The sequence below is a fragment of the Episyrphus balteatus genome, chromosome 3 (assembly GCF_945859705.1).
Source record: "Episyrphus balteatus chromosome 3, idEpiBalt1.1, whole genome shotgun sequence".
Classification (NCBI taxonomy): Eukaryota; Metazoa; Arthropoda; class Insecta; order Diptera; family Syrphidae; genus Episyrphus; species Episyrphus balteatus.
Genome location: NC_079136.1, coordinates 117,088,805 through 117,116,637, shown reverse-complemented (window position 1 = coordinate 117,116,637; position 27,833 = coordinate 117,088,805). Strand labels below are relative to the sequence as shown.

At 29.3% G+C, this 27,833-nt stretch overlaps 1 protein-coding gene across 2 annotated transcripts in view; it reads right to left on the bottom strand.

Annotated features, from left to right (window-relative positions):
* Positions 1-27,833, bottom strand: part of LOC129913490 (uncharacterized) — a 108,728-nt gene that overhangs the window by 22,768 nt on the left and 58,127 nt on the right. For both annotated transcript variants that reach the window (XM_055992199.1, XM_055992200.1), the window contains exons 3-6: positions 11,226-11,361; positions 10,904-11,037; positions 2,520-2,642; positions 2,270-2,456 (exon numbers count right to left, since the gene is read on the bottom strand). In XM_055992199.1, the coding sequence (XP_055848174.1) occupies positions 2,270-2,456; positions 2,520-2,642; positions 10,904-11,037; positions 11,226-11,361 (580 nt within the window). The remainder of the gene's footprint in view (positions 1-2,269; positions 2,457-2,519; positions 2,643-10,903; positions 11,038-11,225; positions 11,362-27,833) is intronic.

Genomic DNA, 27,833 nt, shown 5'->3' with positions numbered 1-27,833 from the left:
TTTTAGCTCCAAGATCCATCATAAAAATTTAGCAAAACATAACGGTAATGTTGAAAAATAAAGCTTCCAAAAAAAAAATCGTGTTGTTTCAACTTACCCCACATACGGGGCAAAGTGTAACACATACCGGGGTAGGTTGTACCAAGAACTAAAAATAAGAGAAAAATACCTTTATTTGTTTATATTTATTTATTTTTAATTAATAACAATAAAAACAAACCTCAGTCATGAAATTTTGGTGCAAATTTGTAAAAAGTGGAGCAAATCCAAGATTTCCAGAGAAAATTTAACAGTAGTCTTAAATTAAAGTTATTTGAATTCATAAATTGTTTTATAAGCTTTATGAATTCAAGTGGTGGTTCAAAAATGTGTTTCCAATTTCAAAATAAATACAAATTCAATTACAAGCATTCATATTCAGGGTTGTTAATTATATTAGGTAAACAATTTTTCAGTATAGGTAGGTTTTTACATGGTACAACTTGCCCCGGAAAAATGTTACAACTAGCCCCAGCATGAAATTTGGCACATAAAATCAATTTAAAAAAAAAGCGAAACTGATATAGACATAACATATACACGCAATTTGAGCCAAAACACAGTTGCATATAACAAAAAAACACTTAGCACTCTATCTTTTTCGGGTAAAGAGGTAGACCAAAAATAAAATTAAAAAAAAAAGTTACAAACATGCATTTTTTGGGCACCACTAGTGTAACTTCTCACCCTGTTGTCTAATCTTCATCTGAAGAAAATGTGCCGGTAGATATGCAAAAATTGAGCATTTTTCTCCTTTACGCGTTTCTTAATATTGAAAGGAACATCGCTTTTTTTAGCTGTTAATTCTTACCCCTGTTACATTTAGCCCCACTCTCCCCTACTAACTTTTTTTTTCTATTTTCTGGTAAATTTCTAACCAAGTATCGAACTATGTAGCTTTAAAAATGTTGTTTTTTATTTAACGATAAAAATAAACCTTAATATCAATGCAAAGTTAATTTCTGGTTATTTTGTATCCTTTTGTATCAGTATTTTAAGAGCTTTTCGTTAAAAAATTGACTTTCAGGTTTATTTTCTACCAATAATTATCTTTTTTTTTTAATTTTCTGGTAAATTTATTACCAGACTTAAATAACTTTTTTTTAATTTCTAAACGGAGGGTATTTTTTCGGTAAAAGCAAACCCTCAAATCAATCCAAAGTCAATTTTTCGGTATTTTAAGAACCTGCGTTTAAAATTGACCTTAACAATTCTTTTTTCTAACATAATTAAATCAGGTTTAAAAATATTTTTTTTTTTTTTTTTTAATTTTGTGTCTAACTTATAACCACTTGTACTTTTAGCGGAAGATTTCTACTTGAGTTCGTATGAAATGCATTTATATATTTTGTAAATATCAGAAAGTTTGGCCAAAGTTCTTAGTGTAATTTTTTTTGGAATTTTGTTTTTTTGTGAATTGGTCTTCATAATTCAATTAACTATCCCAAAACACATTTTTGACAGTAAAAACCTTCTCCTGAATAGTTGGTTCTCTTTAACCTGTCAAAAAGGTCATTAAGAAGAAAAAGTCATTAAGAAGATACAGTGAATTTGACATCAGTTTCAGTATGAATTAAATTAGTTAAACGTCTACCTTTTCATTCCAAAACTTAAAAAAAGTACAATTTCTACTCATACGATTTATTGTCACCCTCAACCCAACATCTTCTGAGAAGCAACCCGTCAACTTCATGGAATCCTTTGAATCGAATATCTGGGAGTAAAAAAAAGGGTTCACTTTGCAAATTCAACAGAAAATTAAAGGATTCCGATTTTTCGTTATAATAAGGTTAAAAAAAAATATTCTCAGAATCCCAGGGTGTCTATTTACATCCTGGGTAAATGCATAAATTCACACTTTGCAAAAGTCTCCCCCACAAAGTGAATTATAAATAAGTTTATGACACACATGAAAAAGGACAGTGTGTCGTGTGTGTCAAAGGACATTTAACAAAAATAAAATAATAAAAAAAAATGTCATCCCTTTTTCCTAGTTTCTCGATAAAAGAAAAAAGGAATGAAAATAAAAGGAAAGCAATGCAAATTGCGTTAAAATATATCCTCCTATTTTATTTTTTTTTTCTCGGAACTAAAAGTTACACAAATAAAGAGGAATAATATTTAAGTCACACACACACACAAACTTTTGCCGTGTCGTCTAAGATAAAATTTATGACTCTTAATGAAATGATTCAAGACAAAAAAGGACAGTCTTCTTAGAATAACAAACCTGAATGTGAATAATGTGTTAAATATGATTCATTGTGGTCTTCAAAATCACCGCTAGATTGCTGATCATATGGGTAAGCATTCATATCGAATGACCGACCAGATGCCATTATTCTTGGACGATCTTCTTCGATGAGTTTTTCCACTTCTTCATGATAAATGTTGAACAATGATGCAGTACATTTCAGCTTTTTTTTTTTGAAAAATTTTTTAAATTATTTTTTTTTGTTGATGTAAAATAAAGAATTTACCTTCATTTGTCCTTTGATAAAATGTTGAGTAGTGACCATGAAACCAATTTCACTAAAAACCGATTCAAGATTGTCTTCGGGATATTTTTCAATTTGATGCATTTTGATGTGATGTGGTGGGACCTGTTGGAGGAAATCAAAAGATTAAAATACAATACAATAAAAAAAAAAAATAATACAATAAATCAAAAAGTGCGTATACACCCCAGTGCACCACAGTATCTTAGCTGTTTTTAGAGATAATGGGGGCTTTCGTGAATGAAAAAATTCTATGAAATATTTCCCTTCTTTCAAACAACTGAGAATGATGATCATTTGATTTATATTAAAGTTATATAAATGCCTGAAATCCGCATGGAAAAAAGTTTTTTAAAGATGATAGCTAAACTAGTGATCATGGCCAAGGTTTTTTTTAGATGTGTTTTGAGTGCTTAAAAAAAAACTCTTCCCATGGTTTCAAAATGAGGAAAAATTTGTCCGAAAGTTTCCAAGAAGAGGAATTTCTGCAAAGAGATGTGGTTTTATATTTTTAAGTCATTTTGGAGGAACTTTACGTTTAAGAGGAAAAAAATTTCTAAATTTTTTGAGGGTTTTCAATTTCATTTCTTTTAAAAATGTTCGTACTGGAATTTAAAAATAGCTCGAATTATCTTGTTTTGAGATCTTACGAACTGGGAACAATTTACTCGATCGAATTTTTTTTAAAAAATTAAAGGATCAGGATTTTGACTGAATGATCATAATTTTAATTTATAAAAATACTAGCTGACCCGGCGGATTTCTTTCCACCATTTCTTGTATTTATTTCTAGTTTTCGACTCTGTAATTAGTTAATTTTCAAATAAAAAAGAGGATCAAAAATGGAAAGGTCATAAAATGAGTTTAAAAATATTCACTTTTAAACTTTTAGCAAAAGTGGCTTATGCAAAATACTGATGTATGGGCATAACTAAAACCTATATTTCCTATAAGTTTGAGATTTTTTGCAGGCTTTTAAAAATTCCAAACAAATAAAAGACTACTCAAAAATTTCCCTAAAAACTAGTTGTTTTTCAAAAAATTGTATTTCAAAATACAGGGCCTATGAAAAAAATCCGTATTAGAATCCTTATTTTTTTTTTAAATATCTTTCTAATCGTGTGACTCAAAAATGCAGGTATTTTTTCGGTAAAAAAACCCTGAAATTAATTCAAAGTTATTTCCTGATTTTGCATCCTTTTGTTTTTTGGAATCTGAAGAACCTTCGTTTGAAATTGCCTTTAAAATTCTTTTTTCCAACCAAAGTTTTAAATCAGGTTTATTTTCAACATTATTTATTACCAATACTAGCCATCAATTTCAAAAATAGCTTTTAAATAGGTAACAGATTTTATAGGTTAAAATGAAACTTCTTTTGGTAACGTTCGATTTTAGACAATTTTTCAGACACCTAACTGTCAGGGTCTGAATGATTAAAAAAAAAACTACATAAGGATAAAGAAGATGTGACAAAACAACAAATGTTTACTGTATTTCCTTTGCAGGAGCGCTACTAAATTATGCTAGTTTAACTATCATGGCAACAAGTTATTATTTGAACTTCAAACACATAATATGCCTTCTTATCCTTGGCTTCAATTCCTGTTTTCATGCTAAATAAACATTTTGTGACTGTTACAAGCATTAAATCTGCCCAAACAGACTTTAACACCGTGGTTATGGAATTCAGCAAAATTTGAGTCTATCCTTACCTAGCTTGGTTCTATTAAAGCTTACCTATAGCAACTTATATCTCGAATTTCTAAAATCTGAATAAAACACACATTCAATCGCTTTCCATGAAATCCATTAGACGAGATGCTGAAAAACGTATACACCAGCAATGGAATTTTATTTGCTATCGTTCTCTCGCTCTCTGTCTCTGTGCCTGGACTGTTAAGGACATAATTCATTTTCACCACACGCTGTGTGTGCGGTGTTAGTTTTCGGCTCTTCGTTTTCGTTTTACGTACAAAAAGGCATACAAGCTTGCTTTCTGTTCGTCATTTCTCTAAAACAATGCGTATATGGGTGGCAAAAAACGCTTAACGCAACCATTAACCTCTGTATACGAGTCTCTAGCTATCCACCTAGCTCTTCTACGTCTAGAATGGTCTTCCTTTTTTTTTTTAACTTTTTCGCCTACACAACACACACGGTCAATAGTAGTGGTGAATGATGAGTGAACACAAAAGTGCTGGATGCTGGTGCAACATCCTCGAGTTATGTTTGTTTAGTTTTCTCTAGGAAAACAACATCGACCATTATAACCAAGCAAAGGACATAACATCCTATAAAATAACCGCACCATTGCCGATGAAAACGACGACGCCAACGCTAGCAACAAACAAACGGCAGCTACCGCTGAATAGCTGAATCGACAGCCAGCGACACACAACAAGAAATTCCATAAATTTCAAGTTTTGGTTTGGGCAAAAATATCTTCGACATGATGAATGACTTTGGTCGCATATTTTCGGTTCAACAAACACACTATATGCGACGACAACGACACAGGAGGATGCTGTATTTGGTTTAGAGTTTTGTTGTATGTGTGTGTGTTATGAATGTTACCCTTTTTTTTTTTAGGTGTTGCGTATGTTTGGTGAGATATTCCTGCGAGTGCTCTGCTATTCCCTAAAAAAATCCAAAAACCAAAACAAAAACAAAAAAAATCTAAAAAGGATGAATAGTCATATCCTGCCTGGAATTCAATCCTTTTTGGCATTCCTATACCCGATGACGTCGGAGGGTAATGGCAATGGTAACGGTAGCTAGGTACTGTTTGAAAGTGAGATATGGTAAGGAGAGTTTTTTTTTTTTATTTATCTTTTAGTCAAAGATTTTAGAAATCATCTCGTTGTTTTTTTGTTTTTGTTTTGATTTTTGAACTTAAACCTTGGTCCCTTGGGGCACTGTATGTATACGAAAAGAATCCACTTAGTGGAAATCTTTGTGCTTCAAGCAATCAACGTAACGTTAAAGGGGATTTGAACTTTGTGAGGATTGAATGTACCTTAAAAGTAATCTCCTTAGAAAACTAAAAATAGACGAGGTGAAGTGGAGTTTTGATGGTATTGAGCAAAAGTAATTCAAATAATTCTTCATTGTGAGACAGTTAGACCTCTATTTTGTCTTCAAGGTTAGTCTGAAAAGTCTGCTAAATAGTCTAAGGGATACACATTTTTTTTAAATTATGACTGTTATTAGATGTTCTAAGTGGGACATTCAGATCTCAAAAGTGTCAAGTAAAAAAAGACGAAGAGAAAGAAAAAAATTACCAACATTTTGGGTTATTAACCGCTTTCAAGGATTGTGTTAAAGAAGAAAAATTTTAGTTTCCAGCGGTGATAGAAAAATATTGACGAAATATTGACGAAATATTTTTAGCAAAAGTTAAAAGGATTTAAAGTAAAGTATTTTGAAAAACCACTGAATAAAAATGGCGCTTATTTTTGTCTTTATTTATTGGTGGTCCTTCACATCTCATGTGAAACTCTGAATCGTTAATATTGGCACCTTAAAAGCGTTACAGTCAGTGAGGGTAAGTTTTCAATTATTTTTTTTGTTAAAGCGTTAGGAGCGGGTCAAAATTCTGACTTTAAAAAAAAAATGCTTTTTTTTCAAAAGAAAATATTGTTTTTCAAAATTCTGTTTTTTTTTCAATTCCGTCTTACAAAATTCTGCTTTTTAAAATTCTACCGGTATTTTTTTGAACAAAAAATTCTGTTTTTTTTTTCATAGCATTTTATCACAAAAAAACATTTTCTCAAAATTTTTAAAATTATTGATTTATCAAAAAAAAAAAAAAAAAAAAAAATAGTAATATTACAAAAACTGGCAAGAGTAAGTAATCTCAAATAGGCAGCAAGTTTTGAGAGAAGGAATTTAAAAAATTCTACAAAAAATTCAAAAAAGGTTTGGAAAGCTGGGTTTTGACATAAGAATTTTCATCCAAACGCATAAAAATTGCCTCATTAAATATTTGAGAACAATGGAAATCGTTCAAGAAAATTCATAATGAAATCCGACATCTGTCCAAATTTGAACAAAACATCAATAATACCAATGTAAGCTCTTTAAACAACTCCAACAAATTTGGGTCACATTAAATCCTCTTTTCTCAATAAAAAAAATTGAAAAAAAAAAAAAAATAGAAACCTTTAACCAAAATTAATTTCCTCTTTAAGATCCCTTAAAAATGAACAAAACTATTAAAGTCCTTTCAAAATATACCACCATAAAGCCCTCAATGTATCTATATAAATTCTATATAGTATCTATATATTGTCTTTCTCTTTTGGCAAACAACAACCAACTTAAACCTTAACCACTGAGATAATTTATTATTTATATATAATTAATTGCAATTCAACAGACATCCCATATGAGATGGTTAACCCCTCTGACACTCACAAAATGTATACAATTTTCATAGTAGACATACAAACATAGGTATATAAACATAAAGAGAGCATCTTTCTTATAATAAATGTATATTGTATATAAAATAACCCCCTCATTAAAGAAAATTGAAATTCTACCACTTTAAAATCCTCACACCCTCCCGTTGATTGTAGTAATATTTATTTAACATTTTCCTTAGAAAATGTGGGCCATATATGAGTTGTTGTGCTTTTGTTTGTATGGAAAATCACAATATTTTGTCATTTAAATTTCTCTACGCCAGTAAACATTTATTTAGATATATTTTTTTTTTTGTTGGTTCTTTAAAAAAAAAGGACACCCAAGAGATAACATTCATATATTATCACAAAAGAGTGTGTGTGAAAAGTAAAGAAAATTGAATCCCTTAAAGTGGGCGAAATACTTGGGTCATCTCTATTATTTCACATCATTTGGTCACTCTCACATATTAACAGACGTTTTTCTAAATTGGGTCAGTCTGTTTTCTTCAAACCTTGTACAATTAGGAAAAAGCTTTCAACATACCATCTGCTCGGTCGTCATAATTAATAAAATTCAACTTAATGCTGACACATATTTAAGTAATTTGTAAAACGATGTGGGTAATGGTTTCATGTTTATGTTGCCAGTAATTTTTAGAGTCACCTTAAATTTAAGTTTATGTACAAAAAATAATAGGCAATGTAAAATGGAAAAAAATTAACCATAAAGTCTTATTTCAATGAATGGTAGGGAAGTCACTAGGATCTCAAAACCAGTTTTTCGAGAAAATCGTGTTTGAGCCATAGTCGTTATCTTGAATTTAACAAAAAAAAAATGCACAACTGGGTCGCACGAACTTGCTCTTAGAGTTAAAGTTGCTTAAATTTTTAAGACTTTTTATATAGAAATTTGAAACAAAAAAATAAAATTCGTTTCTTAAAAAAATAAATAAAAATCTGAAATCAAATTGCCCTCCAAAACAAGTATGCAGTTTTGATTGATATATTAAGATGCATTTTTAGAAAAAAAATTTTCAAAACGTTACAGCCGTTTTTTAAAAAACTAATTTCTTATAGATAATATTTTTGGAAATAAAATTGGTATGCCATTTTGTGGAAATCATTAATCAACATCTAAAAATTAAAATTTCAAAAAAATTCAATGTCCCGTTTACGAAAATTTGATTTTTCAAAAAAAAATTTTCAAAACTTTTTTAAAAATCCAATATTTAATTTTTTTCTAAATTTTATTTTTGGCTTATGTATATAAATGCTTTTTCACAAAAAGTTTCGTTGAAATCGATTAAGCAGTTTCAGAGATAATCGGATTAAAAAAAAAAAACGGTTCTATGGCAGGTACCGTTAATAATGATTTTCAAAAAAAAATTTTTTCATTAGCAGATAGACCTTGTTTTAAAACTTACATTTGAATTTTTTAAACAAAATCGTTGAAGCCGTTTTTGAGCAATTTCAATTTTACTTAAATCGGTATATGACAAGTACCGTTATTTTTGGTCCAAAAAAATTAATTCTAAAAACCCCTCTGGAGAGTCTCGAAAAAATGCTACATACCAAGTTTGAAGTCAATCGGTGTATCCGTTTAGGCTGTAGCTCCTTATACAGACAGACAGACTGACGGACTCCCGGGACCCACTTTTTTAGCATTCTATACCATCGTAATGTCATGGAAAAATGTTATCTCAACTTTTTTAATGCAAATCTATTTCTATAAATCTATAAAAAATGCATTTTCAAAAAGTCTTCCAAATCGATTGCGTAATACATCAAAAGAAAGGCCTCGTTAAGCTCTATTCATCCTACAGAAAACCAAAAAATTCTTGAACGTCTGGTTGTTGAATTATTTGCAATTTTCTTAAAATCGGAAGCAGATCGGTATAATTAGTAGTGTGGAAGAACTTGGAATAGGTGATTTAATTTATTTATTCCTCCAGGATTTTCTGTTGTTTTTTGTTTAACAATTTGCACTGATTTTTAAGACCATTTGTTTAGATTTAAATAAAATTGTTTGGCTGCCCAATGTTTGACTTTTTGAACATAGCAAAACGATGATTCTGAATTTTGTAGAAAATTTAAATGCTGGTCTTTGGAAATCTTCAAATGCCATTAAAGTCAACCTACTAAAAAAAAGTACCAAAATACAGAATGACTTAATGCATACTCGCTACGCCATTATTTAGTTTTCTCATTTTAATTAAAGTCATAATGAAGATTCGGCCCAAGGAGTGAAAAATGCGAATCCCCACTGATTTCAATAGTTTTCTTATGACTTGCGATTTGGATACGAATATCTTCTAAACGGTTAAAGAAATCAATTTGATGCCAAGCACTTCTTTGTACATAAATACATCTTTGCTATTTTGATAATAATGAATTTTCAGTATATGAGAAAATTTTGAAAAGTAAAAAATGTTTTTATAATTTTTTTTAACTTGACCTCGATTATCTTTCAAATGGTTAGATAAATAAAAAAAAAAGTTATCAAGACCTTTTTTTTTGGAGCAATCTGTTTCCAACAAGAATATGTCTTGCGCGTTTGACTATTATAATTTTTCAATTTGTTACAAAATTAAGAACAAAAAACAAATTTTTAAAGATTTTCTCGATTTTTGGACCTCAAATATCTATTAAACGGTTAGAAACGAAAAAAGAGTGAAACTCCTTTTTTGTAGAGCGTTCAATACCCTACAAGAATATATGTATAAAGAAATTTGCTAAAAAGTCGATTAATAAAAAAAAAAGATTTTTTTTTGTAGAATCGTGTTGACTTTTCTCCGAGCAAAAACTATAACTTTTGAACGGATTAACATAACGATAAAATTTTCTTTTAAATTTGTTTCAGAGCTATTAAAACAATGGGTTTCAAGAAAATTGTTTAACAGAGTATTTCGGAAATATTAACGGAAGAAAGAAGAAATATTAACGGAAGAAAGATATTAAAAAAAAAGGAATTTAAAGAAAACACAATTGAACTTTAAAAATTGTTCTTTGTTTTACAAATTTTATTTATTAAAAACAAAAACTATGACCTTAGTGTTCATAAAGTGTTCCAATATAAAATTGATCACAACAGTGGATGCTTAAACTTAACAAACGTTTTTGTATTATAATTATTAAAATGTTTTTTTTTTTTTTTTTTAGTGGCCCATTATAATATATTTTAAATTTTGCCAGTATTTTATTTTACAAAAATAAATATATATATATAAATTCAATGTTCAATAAAACAACAAATAGTTTCTTTACTATACAGGGTGTCCCTTAATAAAAACTGGAAAATTAAATTGGTGGTTCTTGAGTATATTCTTAGAAAAAAATTATTTTAAGCTGATATAATTTTTGGATGATTTAAGAAATGGCTTATTGTGATATATCTAATCTACCATGACTCACGTTAACGCAAACTTTTCTGTTAATTCTAATGCTAGAAACTTTTTTAAGGTCTTAGTTTTTAGAAGAAAAATTTTTACTTTGTAACTGCGTTCAAATAATGTTGTTATCTTTTTTAATTGGTCAGATATTATTTTTTCAAAGCTGTTCGATTTTTCTTATCTGTGATAATTTTTGACTTCGAAGTAAAAAAAAAAATTCAATATTTCTTAAACGCAGTTACAAAGAATAACATTTCTTCTGGTAATATCATAAAAAAAATATAAATCACTTTGATAAAATCAAAGGGTTTTCTCGAAATAATTAATATAAAGGGTTTCCCAGTTAAAATAACTATATGATTATGGACAAAATGATTGGTTTTCCAATAAAATCACGAGTCACCTCGGATAAATTCTTCTCTGATACAAACATAAATGAAGATGAAAATCAAATGTCCCCATAATAAATTAATTTTAATTCCATGACAATGCACCAAAACCTTATAATTTACCCATATACCCAAAAATATTCCAATTTTTCTTTTTGTATCAATAAAAACAAACTCACCACAACACCATTAATCGTCCATGTCAAATTGGCTGCCGGTTTTGAGAATTTAATTGAGCAATTCCCGTCAACTAAGTCTCCCAGTCGATATCGTGAATGAATTCCTGTCACTATCGGTCGTTGTTCCGGGAGTTCTAAAAAGGACGATAAAAATAAGAAAATAAAATCGAAAAAAAGTAAAGTTTTCAATAAATTTTCCATGAAACTGGGATTTTTTCGCTAATTTTCTTTTGTTTCGCTATTCGGAGTCAATTAATTTGTGCCTTCCTTTTTCTTTTTCCATTTTTTTGATTTATTTTTATTCTTCTTTTTTTTAACTTACCCACAACTTCCATTTCACCGGATATCATAGCGGTGAGAAATGATGGTGCTTCTACGGAAATTTCGCATGTAAATTTCCCAGATATACTTAGTGGGACGGCCAAAAGGACCACGTGGCTTTGATTGGAGAGATTTCTCTGAATTTTCAAAAAAGAAAAAAAAAGACCAAAAAAAAATATAAATTAATTTTTTTCTCCTTCTTCATGGACTTTTTTTTTATATGCTAAAATATAAAATTTCATGTTCATTATTGCTTTATCGAGTTGGTAAAAAGGGTGGGTAAGGGATTTTTTTTTTACTTTTGGTAGAAGATGGCAATTAATATTCTTAAGACGAAGGGAAAAATCGATTGATTTATTTTAAGATTTTTTTTATTTTTTTCATATCATTTTTGCACATTTTGAGTGACTATTTCAATTACCCACTTTATTCAAGTTTGTTCGAGGGTAAATTTTATGGTTTATGTTTGAGCATAGCATTTTCCGTGTCACTTGGTATTGTAATTAAAATTTGGGATTTGAAAATTTCAAGTGGAACTTAAAATATTTAATAGAATTTTTTTTCGTGAGAGGGGGAGGAGGGGGGGGGGATAATAATATAGAATTTGATGCTGAATTTGCAATCAATTTAAATTCTGAATCGACTTTATTAAGGTACAAAAGTATATTATCTGTGTTGTTTGTGCTCGATTATACATTTGTCTAAAAATTAAGAAAAATTCAAAAGAGGCAAGATTTTGTTAGTTGAAGGCAAAAGGATTAAGGAATATTTTTTGCCCAACTAAGATAGAATTTGATGAGCCTGGTGTCCTGTTGGAACGGGTCGAATTATACTTTATTTATTACTATTCACGCAGACTACAAGAAAAACTTCTTTTTGTAGATTGTAGCAGGGTTATAAAAATATTGATTTAAAAAAAATGCATTTAAAATAAATACAAAAATCATGTGTGCAATTCACATGTGGTAGAAGTGAACCCTTAAAAAATCATTTTTCATATAAAAAAATGAATTTAAAGGTTTTTTTTCGATTTTTTTTTTGAACTGCACACATGATTTTTTTGTTATGACAACTTATAATAAATTTCATCATCTGAAAACTTATTGTTTCAGTTCAAAATATTTGTATCGACCATGTCTATACAACATCCACAAAAAGAGCTAGAATTTTTTGAACTCAATCAGTTTTCATCCAAAAAAAGCAAAAAAAAAAAATCAATCTTTTTTCTCTTCTAACACCATTAAATAGATTTTTTTTAAAGACAACCTATAATAAATTTTACATCATCTGAAAGCTTATTATTTCAACTTTTATATGAAGCTTCAATCATATTTCTACGATGCATACAGAAAAATTAAGAATTTTTTAAGGCAAACCATGTCGAAATTTCAAACTTAAATTACGGTACTTCCTACACTGGTGACTTATCATTGGCAACAGATCTCCACAGGTGTTTTGAGGTATTTTTAAAGTTTTTCAATTTCGGATTGTGTAACTTAAAGAGCACGTATCGTTATGTGTGATATATCAAATGAAAGGTAATATTATCAGCATGCGTACTAAAGTTAAATTTGTATGTGCTGAGATCAAAAGATATTACGTACCTATTTAGAAAAAGAACATCTTTTTACCGTTATCTCAGGATTTTGAATATAAAATAATTGACATTTTGTACAGTTATAGTTTGTTCTATTACCTATCTACTCTGCAGGATAAATTTCGTTAATCTATCTATTTAAAAAAAGTTATAATCAATTGATTTTTCCTGTTGCTTTTTCGTTCCATAGTGTTTCAAATCACTACTAGATATTGCAAAAAAAAAATTTGATTGCAACTGAGCAAAATTGCATTAAAAAAATTTGATTGCAACTGAAAAATTTATAAATTAAACAATATTTGTTGCAACTAAAAATATTTTGCATAAAAAAAAAGTTATTGAAAATGAAAAATATTTACAGTGAAAATAATATTTTTATTGCAATATAATATAAGACACAGCTAATGTATGGTCAAATAGTCAAAATTGTAAGAAATTCGACGGATATTAAAAAAAAAAATTAAATGCACAATGCATTTAAATGCACAAACATTTTGCAATTATTTTTTTTTTCAATGCAGAAAATTTTTTATTTGAAATAAAATTTTTTTTAATGCAATTTTAATTAGAATGCAAATATTATTCAGTCGAAATAACATTTTTTGTACGCAAAATATTTTTAGTTGAAATGAAATAAATATTTTGAATTGAAAACTTCTTTAGTATCGTAGTGATTTGAAACAAGATGAAACGAAAAAGCGACCGGAAAAATCATTTGATCATAACTTTTTTGTTTTAATAGATAGACGAATGAAATTTATACAGTATATAGGTAATTAAAATAAATTATAATTGTTCTTTTTTTTTAAACATGTTATACATACATATCTTTTGATCTAGAGCATATAAAACTTGAAAAATACCTCAAAACACCTATGAAGATCTGTTGCCGATGACCAGCCACAGGAAGTACCGTAATCTCAATTTGAAATTTCGACATGCTTGGCTTTAAAAAATTCTTACTTTTTTGTAGGCATGGTAGAAATATAACTGAAGCGTCATATAAAAGGTGAAATAATAATGATATAAAATGTATTATAGATTGTCTTTTAAAAAATGGATTTAATGGCGTTAGAAGAGAAAAGAGATTGATTGTTTTGCTTTTTTTATGAAAACTAATTGGGTTAAAAAAATTCTAGTTCTTTTTGTAGATGTTGTATAGACATGGTCGATATAAATATTTTGAGCTGAAACAATAAGCTTTCAGATGGTATAAAATTTATTGTAGGTTGTCATATAAAAAAAGTGATGGAATAAAAAAAAAAAGTTATGTTTTTTTGATTTTTTTTTTGCAAGAAAAATGATTTTTAAGGTTTCACTTAAACCACGTGTGAATTGCACACATGATTTTTTTTTTAATGCAAATATTTTTCACTTGCAATAAAAATTTTTTCAATAATAATTTTTAATAGAAAACAAAAGCATTATAAAAATGATTTTTTACAACCCTGGTTTGTAGGTAATTGTTAAATAAATCAACTTCTCTTAACTTTGATCTGTTTAGAGAAACTATACTAAAGTTACATACAAACAATGTCCTATTTAACAAATCTTGTAAATACACTTTTATTCTTTTTTTTTTTCTTATTTCGATTTTTTAGAAGTAAAAAAAAAAAAAAACAAACACATCAAGTGCAAAAACTCAAGCTCAAACGTTAATGACAAATCAAAAATCCAAAACAAAATAACACTTCTACTTCCTCAAAACAATATTCATTGGTATTAACAACAAAATTAAAACCACACATTAAGTGCTGTTCACCTCCTTGTCGGTGTCCTTGTTTGTTTGTTGCTGCGAGTACATTATGGTATATCACAATACAAACTACCCCACCACCACACACACACAGACTCTGTGCCACCAAAATGACACCACAAAAGTACACCTTAACCCAAAAACTTCAAATCGAAATTAATCCTCAGATATATTGTTGTATATATGTACATATAAACCTATTTGTGCAGCGATTTCTCCTCACCACACCATCCTGATTGGCAGAGGAAGAGTGCTAGCAGCAACGGCATCAGCTAGCTGCGGTATAGTTACAATGAGGAAACTTATATGTGAGAGCAAAAACAGGACGATATATTTTTGTTGAAAGTCACACAACGACGATGAGTGGATTTTTCCATTATTATATTATTATTGTTGTTGTTGTTTTTTTCTGTTCTTTATTGCAACTTATTAGGTATTAAATGAAAAAAAGAATAAAATTAAAACCTGTGTTTAACATGGATAATGTCCTCTCGATATGCGGTTAAGAGTAAATTTATATAATTCCCAGTTCTCCATATCAATGGCAAACTTTCACAAGTGGATATTGTTGAATGTAGCTATATAAAAAAAAAACCAGAAATGAGAAAAAATTAATATGAAAAAAATGTTCACATAAATAAATTGATATCCTTCGAATGGGTAGTTAAATTTTGTGATGTCGCTGTGTTCCTTAAGGACTAAGTAGTGGTATTGACAAACAAAATGTATATCTACTTATAATAATTGTTTGTGATTCGATAAGATCGGCTGAAAAATTTTCTAACTGTGCGGTGTTAATCGCTTGTTTGCAAAAAATATGTTACTCATACGCCACAGTATAAATTTATTAAAATTATTAAAAAACTCTGTAGCTCGATTACAAGTTGTCAGTACAATTAAGTACATGCAATTATATTCAAAGAAATTTTGGAGATATGGCAAGGTTTTCTCCTTCGGAAAAATTTGTTTTAAAAAAATGGAGTTCAGATTTTGTAATTTATGTAATTGAATTGTAGTTCCTTAAAAATTCCAATAAACGAAATCTTTAAAATAATCTTAATAAGAAAACTACAGAAATTTTTATTTAGCAGTTTTCTAATCAAATTGTATTAAAAATCCGAATTGCATTTATTTTGAATTTTATGAACTACAATTTAATTAAATTACAGAATCTGAGGAGCATTTTTGAAAAACAGAAAGCTTTTCCAAATAATTGAAGAGTTTATTAAAATGATTCTACAATCTCAACATTTCTATATCAATACTCTTGTAACAGTAGAGAAAATTAAAATCTCATAATTTAAAGAATCTATTGTATAAGGATTAAGGATTCTATAAATGTTTTTCAAGAAGCATTTTACATAAAGAAATAACTTACACGGAGAAAAATGGTCATTTAAAAACAACGTAAAACTCGTATAAAATTAACAGAGAAGATTGTTAATATAGCACCTGCAAATTAACCCCGCTTAAAATTACACGAGTCGACTCGGTTATTAAAAATTGTTTAATCTTATCCACTTTCTCGGTTAAATTGTAATAAAATCTCAAATTTTAACCGACTTTCTTTATCAATATAAACAAGTTTATCGGTTAAAAATACTTCTAAAATGGTAATTTTAAACAATTTAACTTAACGAGATCTACGTAGTTTTTAACCAAGACTACGTTACTTTTAACACATTTTATCTAACCCTTTTCTCATTAGGTCCATTATTTTTCTGCGTGTATAGAAGTAAAATAAATAGGCATTAAAAAAATGCTGTTTGAGTCGTATCTAACATTTTTTTTAAGGTATTTTTTAGTACTCATTGAAATCTAGTGCATACAATTGTTTTTTTTTTAGTGATTTACAACTCTCAACGAATCTTGATTGTGTGTAGTTAATTTGCAAGAAGAGAAGGAAGTTATATATTTACCATCGCAAAGTAGTGTTTTAGGTGCTTTTTCTTAAAGAAAAGTCATGGCAAGGATATAAGTATGGAAAATACAAACAAGCTACCAATTTTTTTAATTCAAAATGGCGGCTCAAAAATGGCAGACAAAATAAGCGTTTAAATAGAAATTCTTTCTTGGATATATTTATGTCAAAAAGGTGTTAGATCTGTGATTTAGGTATAAAAAATACAAAATTTTGATCAAATTAGAAGAACGATTCAAAGAAAAAAATCAAACATTTCGAAAACAAAAGTCCAAAAAGTGCCAAATTTGTGAAACACACTTTAAGAACTCTTATTACGCTATTTCATGGATTTTGTTTTTTAAATATAAGCAAAATTTGTTGGATCAAACTGAATATTTATTTTTTCGGTCAACCAAAATTTACTTTTCTAATAGATTTTAAATTCATATCCGAAGTCCAAAAAAATCTATGATTTCGCGTTTTGAAGATAAAAATTCTTTCTGAACTTCTAATATCTCAAAACGTGACGTTACCGATTTGTCTGAGCATAGATGACCTTTTTTATGACAGTGATACTCTTGTTTGCTGCTTTGTCAATTCTTTATGTGGTGGACCTCCTGCATCATAGTTCATTGCGTAACGGGGTACTACATGCAAATTATGATACAATGATGAAATTCGGGAAGAGTAGGAATCCAAAAAGTTCTTAAAAATATTTTTGTTTTTGACGTGATAACGTCTTATAAATCGATGAACCATGGCAGCCACCTCAAAAAAGTGACGCCATTTTCTAACGTTACACTCTCGCACTTTCGCAGTGCGGCAAAAAAATTCAATTAAAAATTAAAAATAAACTATTAGAGGTACAAAAATCTTCTATAGCTTATTATTATATCCAAATGAAGGATTTTTAAAAATTCCGTCATTTAATAGGGTAAACAGGGGTAAAACGGAAAGATGAAATTTGGACTAAAATCTAAATGCGAAGTCGTAGAGAATTGATTTTTTTTGCTATAGATATGTAAGATTAATTGAAGAATAACTGCATTTAAGACAAAATTCTAAAAAATTTTGAAACTAAGCTATAATATTTTGTTTGAACGTTGTACACGTGTTGGGGCTATGACAAAATGATGATTTTGGGTAAAGGAAATTTTTTTTTGACAATTCTAAAGGAGCCAGGTGAAAGATGAGAGGAAAAAAATTAGGCGTCTGATACGGATTTTTTTCCAACACTCTGCGTTTCGAAATATGAATTTTTGAAAAACACCTTGTTTTTAGGGGTATTTTTGGATAATTTTTGATTTTTAGCTTTTTTTGGAGCGTTCAAAAAATCTCAAACTTATAGGACATGTAGGTTTTGGCCTTATGCATACATGTGCAAAAACTTGGAATCGTTTAGTGAGTTTTAACTGAATAACGGAAGAAACAAGTTTTTAAAAAACACGTTTTTTGACCGTTTTTAACCGATTTTCATCGTTTTTTATTTTTATCTTTTTTTTTCTTTAATAGATACAGGAATAAAGTATATGCAGTAATGATAGACCATGACTACGACTAAATGTGTGCGAAGTTTCAATAATTTTCGTAAACACAATTTTGAGATAACGGTAAAATAAAATTTTAGAATTCAACAGGTTATAACTTTTGACCAAGAGCAGATAGAAATTTTATTAAACTTTTATGAGCATCCTGATACAATAACCTTTCATTTGGTATATAAAACATAACGGTAGACTAACTAAAAGTTACACAATGTTAAATCAAGAAACTTGCGAAAAACCTCAAAACACCAGTGGAGATCTGTTGCCCCCCGAACAGCCACCAGTGTGGGAAGTACCGTAATCTCAGTCTGGAAATTCGACATGGTTGACTTTAAAAAATTCTAACTGCTCTTATAGGCATCTTTCAAATGAGATTGATACGTCATATGAAAGGTGAAATAATAAGCATTCAGGTGGTATATATTTTTTATAGGTTGTCAAACAAAAAATTGATTCCATAGCCTGAGAACATAAAAATAAATGTTTTTTTTTGCTTTTTTTTCTAGCTCTTTATGTAGATGTCTCATAGACCTGATCGATATATATTTTGAACTAAGACAATAAGCTTTCAGATGGTATAAAATTTTTTATAAGTTGTAAAGGAAAAAAATGGAATTAATGACGTGAGAAGATACAAATATCTGTTTTCTTTGCTTTTTTTGATGAAAATGATTGTTTTCAATAAACTATTTTACACTTTTTGCGCATTGTAAAAATTTAAAAATGGTTTTATTCTTAAGAAGAAATACTTGGCTTTTAAATTGCATAATTTTTTTTGTAAGCTTTTTAAATAAAAAAAAATTAATATAATGAGAAAATAAAAAAGGTATTTTTTTTAGCTTTTTCTTGTAAATTATTATTGTTTGAAAAAAGTAAACGCTTCAATTGACACATTTTAAACAAAAGCACACAACCTGTTTTCTGACGACGTTATCAAGTAAAATCATAGTCCGTAAACCGGCTTTACAGACAACCTCTTTTTTTTATTCTTGTTAATTTTTAAACTGAAAGGGTGAATTTTTTGGAAATAAAGGAAATTGATTGATAAGTCTCAGAAATCAATGCTAACTTTACTAATAACTTTATTCAGAATTTTGTCTTTGCAATGGGAATTACAAGTAAAATAAGTCTATAAATTTAATTCAAGTGAAATTGCGTTTTTTTTTTTTTTAGGTGAAAAGAAAATGTGGCTCAAACTAAAATGATTATAATGAAATTGAAATTCAGCAATTAACGTAAATGTCTTTATTTCTTTCTCTCTTTAGGTAATAATTTTTCAACTTGCAAATTATGACCAATAACACAAGACCAAACCATAACCTTTATTTAATTAATTTTTTAAATTTTTTTCTGTGTTCATTTGATTAAGAGCGAGAAAAGTGGTAGGTATTAAAAATATGGTTATTAATTTTTTCATTTGATTTGGCTCATCAGGGTTCGGTAACGCAATGAAATTTTGCATAATTTGCATATACTCTGCTTAAGTATATTTGTACATTATACATCTGTGTATTGTCATTGGTTTGTGGATCAAGGATAATTTTTATAAGGGATTTAAAGGCGTCAGAATATTTTGTGTGTGGGAGTACCTACCCTACATATATATATATTTTTTTTTATGATTGACATTTTTATTTAAAGTTACGGTCAAGTTATTAAAGCATGTGATAGTCTCTTGATGATGTTTTAATTGGATTTTATAGCAATATCACACGCACAAAGAGGATGGACATTTTTCATTACGAGAATTTTGTGAATTTCATGAAATTAATTTTTTTTTTTCAAGTTTTCGATATTGATTTCGTGTCGTGATAATAAAATGACACTAAGCGAAAGTATACCTTTGATATAGTGATATTGTTAAAAGTAGTTTTTTTTTTGTTTTGTTTTAAAACTCTTGTAAAAGCATGGTGTATTGATTTTTTTTTTAAATGACTTTTAAAAGTTTTTTAAACTAAAAAAAAAAATGGAATTTTGTCGGTTCCTATGTAGAAACGTAAATTCGGCCACAGTGTTGTAAGAAACTTTAACTTGATTGTTTTGGGTGTTTAAAAAAATTTAAAGAACCGATTGGACATTGGGAAATCTTCTTGAAGAAAAGATAATGTCCAAGTGAAATTTTCAGGTTTATAAGTGTTTGTTGTTTTTTGTTTTTGGGTGGGCTGAGTTGTGTTGGAGAAAGGTGTCATAACAGCTGACCTAAAATAGTTGATTTATTAAAAAAAAAAAACTATGAAATGTGAATCTAAAGAGTCTATGTATACAAATTTTTTGGTTGAAAGGGTGTTTTTTTTTTAGAAAAGATAAGATTCAGAATAAGTTCTATAAAAACTCTGACAAAAATGATAGCCCAGTAAAAATTGGTAAAATATTTTCATTTCCTTGATTAAAATAAATCCATCTTTTCACTAAAAGGTTCATTTTATTTTTGGTTTCCATTAGGAACTTTTTTTTGAACACATTGCAAAATTTACTCCTTTCTAGAAAAAAAAAACACCCTTTCAACCGAAATTTCAATATGAACAAATTTTTTTAAATTTTTTTTTCAAACTTATTAAACAAATCCCTTTTTTCACAGAAATTCGCATGTTTCCCTCCAGTGGCAGTAAGTTGTCCCGACAGTGATTTTTATAACTTATTTTTCCTCTATAAAAATTATCTTTTTCGCTTTTTATTACAGAAGCTACGAATGTCAAAGGATTTGAGCAGTAGATTTGTAAGAAAATACACCACGTCAAACCGCTACCTTTCCTTCCCACCTGTTACAGTAGTAATTTTTTTCCTAATAAAACAAAACTCTTCCTCAAACCATAATTTATTTATGATTTCATATTGTTGATAAATAATTTAAGGAACCATACCTATACCCACCGTATCTCACAGCAGCAGTGTTGACGGTTTACTTTAAGCATATGAGTAATACAATTAACTTTTTTAAATTACAACAAACTATCATTATTTTTATAGCCGTGTTAACCTATCATAACTATAGTTAAATGAAAAAAAAAGAAAAATATAATAATACACATACACAAAACCATTTCATGGGTTCGCTATAGAACAACTGTTAATAATTATTTACTCGTCCTTGCGCCTTTACTACCGCGCTGTCAAATTCGGGGTTTAATATCTTTTTGTATCTCGCACATTAAACTTTATCCCAATTCAACTCGCAACCTCGTCATCTCCATGAACCACGACACTCATCATCATCATCAACTCATTTTTGTGCTTCATATTTGTCCGTCTGTCAGTGTCAGACCAACAGTCCATATCTCTCCCCACCTCTTCTCTCCGTCATAACAAGGAGCCGGTGCCGGAGCCTACAACTATACAATGCTCCTTTTTCTCCATTTAAGGATCTGTTACTATAAAAATAGAGGGTTGGGTGTTTATTTTTTCGACAAAATAGTCATCGTAGCTTTGTGTATGGTCAGGATCGTATTTAATTTATTTTAGCAAGTTTTCAATAAAAAAAAAGGGCGCCAAGAAAAAGAACGTAATCCGTAATTACAAGTTAAATTAATTGAGTGAGGGGTATATCAAAATTCTGCACCTTTTATAACACCTTTAAGTTTTGAATGTTTCAAAAGAAATTAAGGGATATCCAAAAGCAAAAAACTAAACAGGACCTCTGTCACAAAAACAATGAAAACGGCCCTGTCGATTACCGAAAGTTCGTCGTCGTCATCATCATCATCACTCCGAGGGTAGTAATATCAAATGTTCACTTTCGAAAGCACTGACACCAACAACAACAACAAATCTTGCTGTTTACATTTAATTTTATGTTATGACGACTGGAAATGAAAATAAAAATAAAAAAAAAAGAAATGTATACAAACAAAATATAGAGAAATAAAAAATAAAAAAAAAAACACCAAAGAGAAAATCGAATAATAACAGCAAAGTGAAACAGAATAGAAATTAAAACAAAAAAAAAATTGGTGAAAAATTGTAAAATCCCCAACAAAATATTCACAGTGAACCAAACTGAGCAAAAAAAAAAAAGCAAAAATTAAAAATAAAATTTAATTGAATTTCTGTTTCATTGAATGCACGATGTGTACCTCTCTCTACACAGAACACGTCCCGATGGCAATGTAACCCGTGGCTTAAACAAGTTTCTTTTTTTTTTTAAGTTGTGTTTGTGAACGATTTTCATCTTTTCTTTAGGGGAATATTAAAAAAAAATTATTAAAATTGGTACAGTCGTTTATGGACGTTTAACCCAGAATGTAGTAGAGTAAGAATGATTGTGTGTGTGAGGTTTAGCATGATGTTTGGGGCTGATAAAAATCTATTTAAAGAATGACAAGGATATAGCTTTTGTGCCTTAAATGAAAGCAATGACCTTTAGTTATAATGATGAGGTGTTAAACTGTTATTTATTTTCTTTTGACTGGAACCATGTATCGACTCAAAAATGATTAATTTTTGAAGTTATACTTCTTATGGGAGGGTGGGTATGAAAATTTACTTATTGACAAGAATGTCAAAGGGATTATGACGCGATCACCCTGGGTAGCAGGGCTGTCGTTTCACCTTTAGAGTAGGCAGTACTTTAGTATTTAAAAATGCAGTACGCCGCAGTACGGCAAACATAAAACACACAACACGTTGCAAGTTACATGTTTCATGTGGCAAGTTGCATGTGGCAAGTCGTATGTGGCAAGTTGCATGTGGCAAGTTGTATGTGGCAAGTTGCGTGTGGCAAGTTGCATGTGGCAAGTTGCATGTGGTAATTTCCATGTGGCAAGTTGCCAGGGTTGCAAAAAGCTCACATTTCAGCTCAGCTCACAGCTCAGCTCAAATTTTAGCTAGCTTAGCTCATTTGAGCTGAGCTGAAAGTGAGCTGAGCTGAAAGTGAGCGCCCCAACTTCCAACGCCTATATCTCGGAATTTTGAAGAAAATGAAAAAAAATTTTTTGATGCCAAAAGGTAGCGAGGACTCTAACCTACATTTGGGTACAACTCCCATCCCTGTAGGTGCACGCGTTCTCAAACCGGGTGAACTTAAAGGTAAAAAAAAAGTTAAGGCCGATTCTGAAAAAATAGGTATGATGTGGCAGTTTAACATGGAAGATGATTTTTTAAAAATCTGAGAATGTGAAAAGCGTAGGCCCATGACACAAGCTATCATTGGGTATCACTCCCAAAAATTGCTCTCAAGCGGTTTAGCTTCCAGGAGCATTCAAAGATTCGGGGATTTTTCGAAAAAAAAATTTACCCCAACTTTCAAACGCGATTTTCTCGGAATTTTGAAAAAAATCGAAAAACCGGATTATACCACTATCGGCTAGCTGAGAATATAAGCCTTCATATGGCACCACTCCCCTGTCTCTAGATCAAAGCGTTCCAACGCCTATATCGCGGAATTTTGAAGAAAATGAAAATACAATTTTTTGATGCCAAAAGGTAGCGGGGACTTTAACCTACATTTGGGTGCAAATCCCATCCCTGTAGGTCCACGCGCTCTCAAACCGGGAGAACTTAAAAGTAAAAAAAAAAATAGGCACGATTCTGAAAAAATAGGCATGATGTGGCGGTTTAACATGGAAGGCGATTTTTTAAAAATCTGACAATGTGCAAAGCGTAGGCCCATGACACAAGCTATCATTTGGCATCACTCTCAAAAATTGCTCTCAAGCGGTTTAGCTTCCAGGAGCGTTCAAAGATTCGGGGATTTTTCGAAAAAAAAAAAAATTATACCCCAACTTTCAAACGCGATTTTCTCGGAATTTTGAAAAAAGTCGAAAAACCGGATTGTACCGGAATTTTTTTTTATGATAAAAAAAGAAATATTTTACTAAAAAAAATAGAAATATATTTACTATCAAAAACACCAAGAGAAAAGATCACGAAAAATTATCTGTCTTATTTATAAAAATATCTATGTGTTAAAATAATTCCATTAATAACTAGAACCAAACATCTTAAGCTATGGTGTTTTATAAAAGTTTAAAATATCTTCATATTTCATTATACTTTCCAAATAAAAATCAATGTATCCTCTCACCCATCACAGCTCAGCTCAGCTCACTTTACCTTAGCTCACCCAACAGCTCAGCTCAACCATCAGCTCAGCTCACTTTCAGCTCAGCTCAAATGAGCTAAGCTATGGTACATAGCTCAAAAGTGAGCTAGCTCAAAATTTGAGCTGAGCTGTGAGCTGAGCTCAGCTAACTTTTGAGCTTTGTAGCAACCCTGCAAGTTCCATATTGCTACTACTAGTGCTGAAGCACACACAATTCTCATAAAATTACCATATCGCACATTTTATGCGCAATCATTTACTTTCGTTAACCATATATAGTACGTTCTGAACCGCACAACATGAGTAAAGTTCACAGATTAAATTGAAAACTACATGGACGCAAGGAGGATGAAAGAATTAATTTATTGTTCACTTGATAAAAATGTAAAAAACGAAGTGTGGATTAATTAATTTAATAATAGAAATTAAAAATATCAAATGAAATTCATTTATATATGTATACTGAATGAGAAGTATAACTTCAGTCGAGTGTACATGTGTACACACACTCTTTTTTTTTTTATGACTTCAGAAAATGAAAATTGATACATATTTTGAAAAATCTTACTTTTATCGAAAGAATTTCATGTATTCATGTCCGATTACACTTTGGTCAACAAGATTTTTACCAAAAGAACCAAAATATTGTTTTTGGAAGGTTTTAGGGTAGCTGGACTCGAATCAGAAGTCAGAAATATTATATAAGGTATCATTATTGAATTATTGCCGTTTGATTCAATTTCAAGTTCGCCAAACAGCTCTTTTGTTTAGCGAAGTGAATTAATAGCGGGCATATAAAATGAAAGAAATCAAACGATGGATTGTTTATAATACAAGCAATTGATCCAATTAAAATTATTTCGGTTGCAATCGACCTTATTCAAAACCTTATTCAAAATACCTATATCCTCATTATTTGGAATAATTTTGCAGCCAGAGCGTTGGTATTATTTTGTAAAACGAAATTTTTAATTTATTTTACTTTTTGTAGAAAATTAAATTTCCATTAGGTATGGATCCTTTAAAAAATAAAAAATATTGTAAAAAATTTAACCCCCTACTGCATGAATTAATATTAGCGGAAGAAAAAATTAAAAAATGCTTTACATTGGTTCTTTGGGTTGTTTCAAAACGGTTTTCATTAAAAAAGTTTGTTTAAATTAATTTGTTTAAAAAATTTGTTTATAAGCCAAATTTGGCTTCGTGTGCATTTAAGGGTTAAAAAATTTTACTAATTTTATTTGATCAGATTATGTAAAGAAGACAATTAAAATTATCAAAAGATAAATATTTATCATTTAAAAACAAAATAAAGTAAAATAAATACATTGCATTACAAAAGGTTAAGAATTAATTCAAATTTGGCTCATTTTAAGCCATGGAACCGAGAAAAGCTATTTGTTTTTTCCGTTATATATATTTTTTCTGGTTCACATTCTTTCCACTGTCGAAGTAAGTCTTCCTCCAACATTTTTACCCACTCCCAGATCTTACAAAAACTAAAAAGTAATAAAATGATTGATAGGTGAGCCACCCCTCCCCTAAAATTTTTGTTATTACGCCGCTGGAAATGGGGTTAACATGAGCAAAATGTCTCTAAAAGCGAAGGGGCTCCATTTCTGAAGTAAAACATAGTTTCCAAGTAAAATAATAATGTAAAGGAACAAAATTTTCCAACAAAAAAATTTAACAAATTGTGTAGATTTACAACCCCTTAATGCATACGAAGCCAAATATGGCTTCCGTACTTTTTGCCCTCCCAAGACCAGGCCAATAATTTTTTTTCAATCAAAATTGGTTCATAGCATACACAATTAGACAGTCGATCAAAAATAAATTATTAATTATACATTACTTACCAAACAAACGCAGTAATTAACACCTAAAGTATGAATTTATTCTACACTTTCGATTTTAATGCACACCACTGATCGACTCACCTGTGATCATAAAATACACCTTTATTTTGTGCCGGACACACGAAAAAACTTTGTCTATGGGTGCTCAGAAACACAAAGAAGGAGATTGTATTGAACCTTTAACATTTTTTTTTGACAGAGAAGAGAAAAGTGCATACAAACTGACAAAACCATATTTGACTTCGTATGCAGTAGAGGGTTAAGAAAAACTTTTTTTTAAAAATTGCTAAAAACGACTAAAAATCATTACATTTTGAAAGTCCATATTAAATTCAATTTAAGCTGCATTCAATTTTTGAGACCGTCATGTTAAAAAATTTAATTATATCTTCTTTTTTCTTCTTTTATTAAATATTTAGAAACGTTCAAAGCATAAATGTGAACTTTTCAATAAAAACATCAAAAATCATTATTTTTTATCTTTTTTTGAATATTTTTTTTTTTTAATTTATAAAAGAATCCATATCGATAATTAATTTAATTTTCCACCGAAATTTCTATGAGTAAAATTTTCATATTCGGCTTTCTTTTCAAGTAATGGACAAAAATTCGAAAAGTAACAAAAAGAACCGAAATTTTGTCTCATTTTTTTGTTACACATTTTTTTTTATATAAGTTATTCACAAAATTTTTAAGAAAATTATATATTTCTATTTTTATCTTTGTTATAAGAATCAGACTACACAGAAAAAATTTTCGAAAGATTCGAAAGATTTTGAAATTTTTCTTTGAGTTTCTAAGAAATTTGAGCTCAAAAAATTTATTTACAAAAAAAAAAACTAAAAGATATGAAGTGACTCAGAAAAGTGTTATTTAAATGTTTCTTGTTCATTTATTTAGCTGTTCTTTTGTTCAGATTGGTCATTTATTGCTCATCTTTGCAAGTTATGCATTCGTATAACAAAAAAAGTTGAGATAACATTTTTCCATGACATTACGATGGTAGAGAAGTATGTAGGTCCCGGAAGTCCGTCTGTCAGTGTGTCTGTTGGACCAAAAATAACGGTACCTGTCATTTAAAAATCTCGGAAAAGTTTAATTTCTCGAAAACGGCTCCAAAGATTTTGTAAAAAAAAAATCAAATATTAGTTTTTTGGCAAAGTCTATCTTATGATAAACATTTTTTTTTTTCGGAAATCATTATTAACGGTATACTTCCCATAGAACAGTTGACTTTTTATTTATTTATTTTTGTATATACCTACATTTCCCAAATTTTTATATAAAAAGTCTTAAAAATTTAAGCAACTTGAACTCTAAGAGCGAGTTCTTGCGACCCAGTCGTGCATTTTAATTAAAAACGACTTTCGAGTTTATTGGGCTAAATTATAGTCGAAAAGTATAACGGCACTTGGTGTCCAAACATTTTAATCCTTGATCCTTTTTCTTACAACTCACGTCGGACCTGCCACTCCCCTCATAACCCTAAAGCTATTGAATCGAATTTTTTTAATTGTTGAATACTATTTTTGTACATAATTTACGATTTAACGCTCGAGAATTGTTTCTTATTTGTTAATAGTTTATATTTTTTTTTCGCTTAAAATCTCGTACTTCACTTTAAGAGTTCTAAAACAACTAAAAATTGAAATTTCAAAAAACCCTATTAGAAAAAAAGATTGAATTTAAATCCCCCCTGAAAAATTTCATTTATCTTTAAACTAGACTATTTTTTAAACAAGAGCCTTTTTGAATATATGGCTTTTGTGAAGCTTACTTTTTTTTAAGGTAGAGCTTTTTTCCATTTTATAAGGTATAAGATATTGCCATTCAATTTTTCAGTATTTTCCTTTTCAAATATGATCAATTTTGTGGGAATGGAATATTGAATAATATTTTTTTAACTTTTTTTA